General features: G+C 41.8%; 1 protein-coding gene across 1 annotated transcript; it reads right to left on the bottom strand.

Moving 5' to 3' along the window:
• Positions 1–1,480: 1,480 nt before the first annotated feature.
• On the bottom strand, positions 1,481–10,387 carry NSL1 (NSL1, MIS12 kinetochore complex component; the record flags this gene model as incomplete). Its single annotated transcript, XM_010014103.1, has 5 exons — positions 1,481–1,750; positions 2,670–2,737; positions 5,253–5,307; positions 7,354–7,484; positions 10,245–10,387. Coding segments are annotated over 5 exons (667 nt in total), but the record flags the coding sequence as incomplete, so codon positions are not given.
• Between the last annotated feature and the right edge of the window lie 194 nt (positions 10,388–10,581).

The raw sequence follows: 10,581 nt of genomic DNA, 5'->3' as shown, positions 1-10,581 counted from the left end.
CAGAGAGTGGCTGTGTGAAAACCTGTCCTAGTCACACGTTCCACAGCTTCTCAGCTGCAGTCCCTCTCACATCCTGTCCTCTCTTACATTAGCTGCTTTGTAGCCCTCAGATTAATAACATTTGTGAGTTCAAAGGCAGTAAATGGAACTATTTCAGTTACTGGAGCCCAAATTTAACACAGATGTCTTCTGAAGTCTTCACTGTTCATCTACTCCACAATTAGAACTAACAACATTATCTGAAACTTTGATCTCCCTTAATTGATTTAATTTACTTGGTATAAAAACACACGCTGGAATATACAAGAGCGATGGGAAGCAAGTATTTACAGATGATTAAATATACAAAGTCTCAGACAGGTTCTCACCTTTCCAAAAGAAATGATGCTAAAATCTGTCACATGTTTTCTTGAACGTTTTCAGTCTCTTAGACATGAAGCTGGACCTACCTTCTACCCACAGCACATTTCATTAATAAAGCTGCTAAAAGCCCCCCTCCATTTACTGTGCGAGGCATACATTATGGATTAGACACAAGTATTTACCACAAGCACATGCAACCATAAACCAGAACAAGTTACGATTAAGGCACAATGCTAAATTTAGTGCTACTGTGCAATCTAATCTATAAAGAAATAAATCAAGCTAGCTCAACTTAGTACCTGGTAGCCTATACTGACCTTTACAGCTTTAGTCAAACACCCCAAATGGATACGTGACCCAAGTCAAGATCCAGTAATGTGTAGACCTATTGCCCAGGAAACCCCCAGCTGCATAATTGGCTTACATGAAATGAAATAGCTGACAGGAAGATGTGGATGGTTGAACCCCTGTTCAGAAGAGCACACTATAAGTAAGTATGTACAATTGCTAAAACCCCAAGTTTAACCAAACATGACTATAAATAAGCTCAGCTGACCCGAGTTCAGGAAAGGTGGAATGGCAGGGGCCAATGTCCCATTTGTGTGTGGATTTTCTAAAACCTGTGACAGCGTATCAGAACTGGTGTTTTCAATACACTCCTGTGGATTTCTTTTTAAATTATTTATGTAAAAAACAGCCACCCAACTCAGTACTAAATGAAGGTGCATTAGGACAGCTAGACAGTCTCCAGCCTCTTTAGAGACATGCCTAATGTAAATGAGCACTTAGTGGTTTACCAAAAGAGGGCTCACGTACATAAAGCACGTGCACAGCATGAGGACTCAAGCTAAATGCTGGAATAAAAGAGCAAAACAAAGAGAGTTCATCAACAAATCCAATTGCTGGGTATCGGATGCTACTGGTATGTGCAGGCTTTCATATAACCCCAGTGTGACAGTAAAAATAGAAATATTCAGAAAGATCAAAGGCTAAATGACTGAGGAAGCTCCCACGTATAGCACTGCATTAGAGGGAGGACGAAGTTTTAAGAGAAAGCCTGAGGACACTGAACAAGAGCACAACTGAGATTCCAAGCTGAAAATAGCTCAAGAGAAGTTCAGGCGCTGAGAGCAATCTTCCTCCGTCGAAGGGGGTAGCGTCTTCTTTCTGGTGAAGCTGCAGCTTTTCTTCTTTTAAGCAAAACATTTTTATTGGTATCAGTGTCTGTTGGTGTGACTTCTCCTGGTGAGATGAAATTTTGGACATTGGTTTCCTTCTCTGCTTTGCGAGCAAAGACTTCTTGCTGCAGCTTGCAGAGTTCCAAGGTTGGTTGCCAAGTTAACACTTGGGAAAAACCTTCTGCTCTTTCTATTAGTCCTGGGAGAGACTGCAAAAACAAACCCAAGTATCTCATGTTACATGGGGAAAGTAATGGTTACAGTGAATGAAATGGGTTCATAGAATCATAGAATGGTTTGGGTGGGAAAGGACCTTAAGATCATCCAGTTCCAACCCCTGCCACGGGCAGGGACACCTTCCACTAGAGCAGGTTGCTCCAAGCCCCTGTGTCCAACCTGGCCTTGAACACTGCCAGGGATGGGGCAGCCACAGCTCCTCTGGGCACCCTGTGCCAGCGCCTCAGCACCCTCACAGGGAAGAGCTTCTGCCTTAGATCTACCCTGAACTTCCCCTGGTTCAGTCTGAACCCATCACCCCTTGTCCTGTAGCTCCAGTCCCTGATGAAGAGTCCCTCTCCAGAATCCTTGTAGGATCATTCGATTCTGAAAGGCACAAAAGCTTCAGTGGCTGCAGAGAGGATCCTTCGGATGGCAGGTTAAGGTTGGCAACTCAGAGCTACCAGCCTAACAGTGACAAGGGTCTGTGCTGAAGAAGCCATGCAAAGAGTATGCCAAGTTTCCGTATTCCTGCATTACATCTCCAAGCTGAGAAGCACAGGAACACCACAGTTCATGTCAAGCTGGTACTGAAGTAATAAATGTCACGTGCTATATGAAGTTGTAGAGGTCTTCAAAATACGTTTTAGTTTTCAGATGCTGCAGGTTCTAAAATCTCTGTAAAAAACACCTACAGCCACAGGGTTATCTTCCTCACCACGATGTGAGATGTAATGCTTTACAGACGGAACTTCAGCAGTCCAAACCTGAAGATGCATTTACTTCAACAATACACACACAGGCTTTCTGGTGCAAAACCACAGCCAAGGTAAGCTAGAACTCCTGTTCTGTGATATGTTTATCAGATCAAGAAAATAAAGACTACCCTCTCAGAGCACACAGAGATCTCACCTTCATTGTTCCTCTGATGTGTTTGGATGCCGTTTCCATCAGCTGCTTCAGATCTGCGATGTAAGCATCTACAGAAAAACACAAAGCCCAAATGAACTTCTGAAACACGACTTCCTCCCCCCACTACCTGCTATCGACTTCTTAATAATCAAACAGAAAAGCAGTGGGGGTCCCTGTATAAACTTAAACCTACAACACACCCCTTTCATTATGGCATTGAGGACAAGAGCTTGTATGTTTTATCTTACTGTTATTTCTGCTTAACACTCAAAATGTAGTAGTGTCTAGCAGCCTCAACTATCACAAGCCACAAAGTTATTCACTAGAAAGCCTACGGCTTATACAAAACATGAAATGCAAAGACAGTGTTTGACATAAAGGAAGAGAACAGAAAAGATCTGTTTTCAAACCTTCCAAGGTCATAGTATATTTGATAAAAATGCATGAAAGAACACAACTGTGGAGACAAGTGAGGTAAAGTAAACCCATTTTTAAGGAGCTCCAACAAGTCAGCTTTTACAATGAAGGCTACATTTTTCTCCTGGCTTAGCTTACCAAGCATTAGCACCAAAACTAAAACAGAACCAAGCATAAACATGAACTGCATTAATTCTCTTGGGTTAATAAGCAAAGAAAGAAAAAGCAGCTTTCAGGAACACTGAAGCAGACAGCAGGTAGAGAATACTGGGTGGAAATGGTACATATTTGATTGCAGTAGTGATATAACATCATCAACACAATATGTGTTTTTGATGACTGATTTACAAGCAATAATAATTCTTCACTCAAAAGTTAAACTCTTCAAGTTCATATAAAACTGGTTTGCATGTTCTCTGCCATTCTGTCTCCAATGCTATGTCACCACCACCAAGACCCTAAAATGCACAGATAAGCAAGTGTTATATAGTGAAGATAACTTAAGTCAACCACTGTGTTCCAGCACAGGGTAACAGTGACCCCCTGCTCAAATACAGTGAGCAGCAAGAGATGGTGTTTGGTTAAACTGTCTCATTACATGCTCAGTATGCCGAGCAGGGATGGTTAAGGAACACACGACCCATGTATGAATGTGGATGCTAAAATGCACCATCATTCAGAGTTCAGTGCAAAAGCAGCCTCTTTAACACCCCACAGAGGCCTGTGAATGGACATCCTCTAAAAGGAGATGTCCATAATGAAGCATTCTTACAGGAAAGTATTTGGACTAGAAAGTTGGTGATGATATGAAAAGGCAAGGAAGGAGTTAAGTAAAAATAATTCCTTTGATAATTCCAGTTACACAGGAGGACTGACAGTTAAATGAAATGTGCCTGCAGGAGTGCAGCTTGACATGGACAGCATTATATTCCTCAGTGTTTAAAGCTTTCCAAAACATAGGGAAATGAAAAAAGGAAACGAAAGGTATTGAGTAATCTAAACATTTTTGGTTTCTGGCCACTGTACTTGCTAAACTGGGACACATAAACTTCCCAAAGACTACATAATACTAAAATTCAGCACAAACTCTATGCTATCTTAGCTCAGACTTTGCTGTTACCAAACCTAAAAGGGCAATACCATAATGCAAGCTGTTACTAACTTGCAAGAAGTATTGATTCATATCAGAAAAGTATAGACCTGGACACCAGAAACTAAAAGTAACTCAGCTCTGAAGCGACACTTTTTACTGCTCCTATTAGCTGCACAGGCTGGCAGTTCTGGAAGCAGTGTCTCCTGTTTACAAAGAGGAAATGATGCCTAGAATGAAGCCAGACCAGCAGGGTGAGAGCTAGAAGATTAAGCTCAGCTTCTCAAACTTTAACACCACTGCTTGTTACACCAGCTTTACACCACGTGCAGCAATCCATGGTGAGTGTTCTGTCATTACACCTTTCAACTTAGAACAACAATGGTAAATTGTGTTATTTTTCAACACTTAAGACTAGGCAAGACAAAGTTTTCGTTTCTTAAGGCCAACCTCAAAAGAAGTACATCCCAATCACCAACTGCAAAATACACTACCTCATTCCAAGGAGTTTGTATACTGAATCTTTCAAAAGCGTGTAGCAAACTTGTGGTGGTGTTTGCAGTTTTGCTTCTTCATCAACCCTTACAAATGTCAGAGGCAGGATAAAATTTGATGCTTACTCCGCAAGTTAGGAGAGTCCACACTGCCGTCACTGAGTACTAGGTGACTGCTTTCAATTCCCTGAAGAAACTGACTGATTAGGAAGAGAGACAGAAGCATTTCTAGTATTCATATAGAAGGAACACAAGAATGGTCAAAGTATAATGTCAGTGATCCATTTAGTTCCTTATCTGGCCTCCACCAGCAGTGAAGTAAGAAAACCTACTGAGAGTAGCAGCTCTGTGACAATTTCTACCCAATCCATCTTTAATTACAGTGCCTGACAGCAGACAGCACTTACGAGCAACGGACACCATGAACTGATGCAGCAATACATGCAGTCATGACAAACTTCTAGCTGGTTTAGTTAGTTATTTGAACAAGCTCAAAGAAAGAAAACTTCTTCTACATTTCCAGCTAGCCAGGCAGGCAGGCAGTGTTTCCTCAGGCAGTTGCCCTCCCCAGGAAATCTCTACCTTGAGAAGGTGGTGATCTTATCTCCTCTGGTGGTACCACAGGCTGGTAGAGCATCTGCATAGTCAAAACAAAGACAAATGCTGAAATAGCCTCTAGGTTTAATATACATTTAATGTACACAGAGCAGACAGAACAATGGAGAAAGGCTAATACAAGATGATGGTGGTGGAATTGTTTAGATAAGGGATGTATTAGAGATAAAGTTTATAGATAGATACTGGAAATAGTGTTCTGGTTAACAGTGATGTTCACTGCAAACATCTCCAAAATCTGCTGTAGCTTGCAGTATTGTAGTTATTAAAGCCTGAGAACTAAACTGGAATCCAGTTTTGGAAGATGCATTGCCACCTGCTGCACAACTGGGGAAAAAGCTGCTCTGGCTTCTAAGGAGCCATTCACAAAACCAGTAGTACACTTTCACAGGGGAGCAAACTCAAACAAAGGGTATATTACAACAAAAGCTAAGAAAAAGAAAACTATTTAGATGACTACATTCTAGCCCTGCAAGTACGTATGCGTAAGTAAGAAGACTCTGCTTCACAAGTCAAGCTGTCTGGCATTTTGGTCCTACTCTTAGTCTTGCGACTTGACATCAGTTAATTGTGACATGAAGTTAACTAATAACAACTAAGGAATATAACTAATATTTAGTTATATCAATGGTGAGATTACAAGTATCTAATGGGGAAGGAAACAAAGCAAACACATGGGAATGCAAGTTATATCACCTGGAGGTTACTATTTTTCTCCACTTCAGGAGCTGTCCCTTCAACCTTCTTCAGCCAAAAGCAAGTAGGAGAGAAGTTATTTATTCCTCCCTGTAGTTTTCCAGAACAATTTTTTCACAGTTGACAGATCCTCTTAGCAACCTTACAGTAACAATGCCAAGCAGAAGAACAAACATCGTCTGCATTATCCTCAAGCATAACAGAATGTATTGACTGAAAACCTACGTGGTGATCTCTTGCTTTGGCAATTACAGGGAGACCATCACACTAAGGAGTGATTCTCTCCAGATAAACTGCAGTTAAATACCACATCCTCAGAGCTGCTCTTTATGCCCCAGAAAACACGGATTCCACAAGTAGCTAGGGTTAAAAAAGAACATAAGAAGTCCTCAACCAAAAGCAGAGAAACCACTAGTACCAACACAGAAGCAGCCAAAAGGGGGAAAAAGGGCACTTCATTTACAGAGATAAAATAAAAAATTTTGTATAATTTGCAGACACTTTCAACCTAAAGAATCATCTAGTTGTAGTGGTGTAAAACTTGACAAGCTCAGCAGCAGGAAAACAGCATCTCTAAGGATGAAGACTCCACGGTCTCGCTGGGCAACCTATGCCAACAGTTTGACTACCGTCACAGCTGGGGTTTTTTGTTAATGGTTACATGGAATTTCCTGTGTTTCCACTTATTCCCACTGCCTCTTGTCAGGGTTTTTTTCACGCAAGGAAATTGACTCCCAATTAATCAGCACATAAGCAAAAGGCAGATCTAACTTTACAGTAGGAAACAAACGTAGCAACCAAGGACAAGACTACGTTGTTTACTGCCAGTAATTACACTCAGTGTCAAAAACCCCAGAGAAATTACTGCATCTATTCATTAATCCACATCACCTGTTTTTTCCTTTTCTTTCTTTACTGGAAGTACTTACTCAGTGCTACTTAAGTACTCAGCTCAACAAAGTGCTTGTGAAAACAGAGCCACCTTTTTAACAGCCTACACATCATCATGCCTATCTGTATGTTACAGAACATTTAGTACTTCAAGCAGCCTTCAGCCAAGGATTTCAGAAACCCAGATTTGACATCTGGATAACTAGGTGTACACCAGCTTATAAACCATGAGTTGAAGCAATCTGCTTAACTAACTTGTTGAACGGTGCCAGAAGCCCAGTTCACTCACAGTCATAACACTCTGTAGTAACCCTCATTTTACTGAAGAGCAAATTAATACAAAAAACCCAAATTTCATTATATAACAAAGAATCCAAAGCAACTATGGGAAGAAGCTTAAAAATCAAGGTTATTTTTTCAAGTTACATATGATCAGCAGCTACTATATGCAAAGGTTTTCTGAAAACCATAGGATACTCACCAACAACTCTTGCTCTGCTTTCATGGTTTGGGTAGCATGAATCAGTATCTTTTTAGGCCACTGCTTACGCTTTGTTGTTGTCACTACTATTAGTTTATCAAATTGATCTTCAAGAGTTTTAATGTCAGAACCTAAAAATGACAAACACACAAAGTCATTGTAGGAATTCTACTTTTTTGGTGTTTTGTTTTTTTTTTTAATTTGAGATAAAGTAATGAGAAAAAGAGAGATTTAGATCTGCGATAAGAAATCATGCATGATTATCAAGGAAGAGATAAATACATGCCTTGTATCTTCTTTGTAAGGCAATACAGAAATGGGAGCAGAACACGGGGGATGGGGAGGTGGAGAATCATCTGGGGCAAAAATCAAACCCATATTTCCCTATGAACTCTGAAGATATCAAGAATGTCTCACAAAGAAATTGCTCTCTTTTCAGAGAACTTGTTTTCCAGCCGAAGAAAAGCAACACAAGATGCAGCAAGAAAAATCTGTGTAAGTTACAAGTATTATACAAATACCAACTACCCAAACAGTCATTTGAAGCCAAATGATTTTATTTCATATAGAGGACAAACAGGCAGTTGAACGTGACAATGAAACACAGTTCCTGGAAATACTCTGCATCCTGATGACACCTGTAATCCCTAGTTGGAAGGAGTTTGCAAAACCCGAAACGTATCTGCTTTCAGGATCAGAGGCCCAAGAGACTGTTTGCAGTAGGACCTAACTTCATAGCTTGCTTCTCCACTCCTAAGACTCAGTACCTAGAATATATTTTAAGCTTTTAATCGGTGTTTTCCCTACTCAAGACATATTCACTGTTCCCACTAATGTCTTGAGCACAACCTGCATGCCATGCAATGTTTTCCACCTAGTGATAAGGAACTGATTTTGAGCACCCTCTCTGGGGCAACCTGTGCAGAATGAGGTGATTGTAAACCTCAGAAAGGAAAACTCAAGGTTTTAAGAGTTTGTGGGTTTGTTTGGTTTAGGATCACCATGGAATCATTTAAGTAGAGAGAGGACACATTTAAGCCACTGTTCAGTGTAAATACTGGAGGCACAAAATGCCAGATCACTGAGTGATGGTGATTCCAACTGGATCAGAGATAAATTTAAGTGGAACTGAAAAGCACAATACAGTCCTTACACCTTATGCCAACTGCAGGAAGATGGCAGTATCTCAGCTGGCATAAAGTTAGACTTGTACAGACAAAGGATAACTTACTGAAAACAACATTCATCTGGGCAAAGTTTTCCTGTTAAGAAAACCATGTTGAGAATTTTTTGGGCAAATCTGAATTAGTGAAGTGAGCCTGAATGAGTCTGGCATTTTGCATCATGAGACCAATGCTTTTCCGACCTTGTAGTCAAAGGAATCGGAGTTTTATCATTCTAGAACTACAACTGCAGAAGCTTCCTAACCAAAAGAGCTCAAGGAGCTCCCTCTCCACAGCCAGTTCAACATATCTCTATTTTCAGCTTTGTGCAACTGTAAAAAGCATCAACTTGCAGGCAAAGAATACCTAATGCTAACACAGGAAGAAAATGAATGGTACTGAAATTTTCTCTGGACACCAGACTACTAAGAATCTCTACTATTATTATTCAAAAGACAGTAAGTATAAACATAGTGTATATATTAGATATAAATAGCAGTAATTCTAACCATTTACTTAATTTGTATATTAAATAGTAGCAACAGACATACTACTAGGTTCTCTTGACAGGAAGAGATCTTGGCCAGTGTCCCCAACACAAGGTCACACAGGGGCCTCAGGAAGGCTCCTGTGACTGGAGCCTCCTGCTCACAGCTGGATCAACTCCCAGTTCAAACCAGGTTGCTCAGGACACTTTTACCCAGTTGGTAGCTGGAAGCCTCCAGCGCTGGAGACCGCACTCTCTGAGCAACCTTTCCCACTGCTCAGTTATCCTAACGGTGAGTTTTTACTTCCTTACATCAAGTCAGAATCTTCCCTTTCGATGTGAGCCTTGCCTCTGGTTCTCCCACTGCACACCTCCATGAAGAGCCTGGCTCTGTGTTCTCAGTGACCTCCCTGTGGGTACTGGAAAGCTGGCTTGTCTTCTTGGGCTCAACAAGCCAGTTCCCTCAGCCTCAACTCATAGGGCAAGTGCTGCAGTCCTCTGGCCACCTGGCAGCCTCTGATGAACTCACTCCAGTTGATCAACAACTTTCCTGTGCTGGGGGTGGGTCCTAAACTGAGTGCAGTGGTCCAGATGTGCTCCAGCAGCGCAGAGTAAAGGCAAATAATCACTTCTTTCTATCTACTGACTACGCTCCTGTTGACACAATATACTGGGTTGGCTCACGGTTAGCCCCCCAGGACCCTCAGGTCCTTTTCATCCCACACCTCTGCAGGGGGTTATCCCTTCCCAGGTTTAGGGCTCTGCTTTTGTCCTTGCTGTATTTCATGAGATTCCCAGATGCATTTCTCCAACCTGTTTACATTCTACTGAATATCAAATACTTTGGGAGAGTCTATAAGCTACTTTTCTGTGGCAGTCAAGAGCAAATCCTTAAGTTATATTATCACCATACTACTGATAGCTGGAGCTTGTGCCTCAAGAATGTCGACAGAAGTGTCAAACAAGCAACAGCCCTTCAGATAAAGCACTTTGCCCTTCTCTCTTCTCTTGGATACAGGTCTCTAAACATCTTGGTTACTCTTATTTTCATTTACAAGCACTGCTCTGCAAGAATGGTGCTCCCACAGTGCAGCACTGCACATCTGAGCACAGGTACATCTGAGCTGGAGTCTGACCTCCCCTGCTCCGTGAGCATCCTTACAACCACCGCCCAACTCAACATACCACAAGCAGAAACCAAAACAAAACCACCCAGCAGATCAATGGGAACACACACATACCACTCTGCGGCTTGGAGTCATCGTTAGTCTCATCCCAGGGCTGCCCATTGATGGTGACATTCTCCTGCACCGCTGTTTTGAAGTTCTGCAAGACACAGGAGAGCTTGAGCAGCCCTCCTTCAGCTTCCCGAGGAGCAGCCCTCCTTCAGCCTCAGGAAGGAGGCTTCAGGAAGCATCCTCCAGGCACACATATGTGATGCCTGCAGCTAAAAAGTCTGCTCCTCCCTCATTGCCCTGCCTGGGTTAGCCCCATCAGGGTGAACAGATACGTCTGTGATTCAGCTATGTAGAATCCTAGACTCAGCCAGACTGGAAAAGACCTTTAAGCTCATCAGGT

Source organism: Nestor notabilis, unplaced genomic scaffold (genome assembly GCF_000696875.1).
Source record: "Nestor notabilis isolate BGI_N333 unplaced genomic scaffold, ASM69687v1 scaffold35054, whole genome shotgun sequence".
NCBI lineage: Eukaryota > Metazoa > Chordata > Aves > Psittaciformes > Psittacidae > Nestor > Nestor notabilis.
This window is presented reverse-complemented; position numbering and strand designations above follow the sequence as displayed.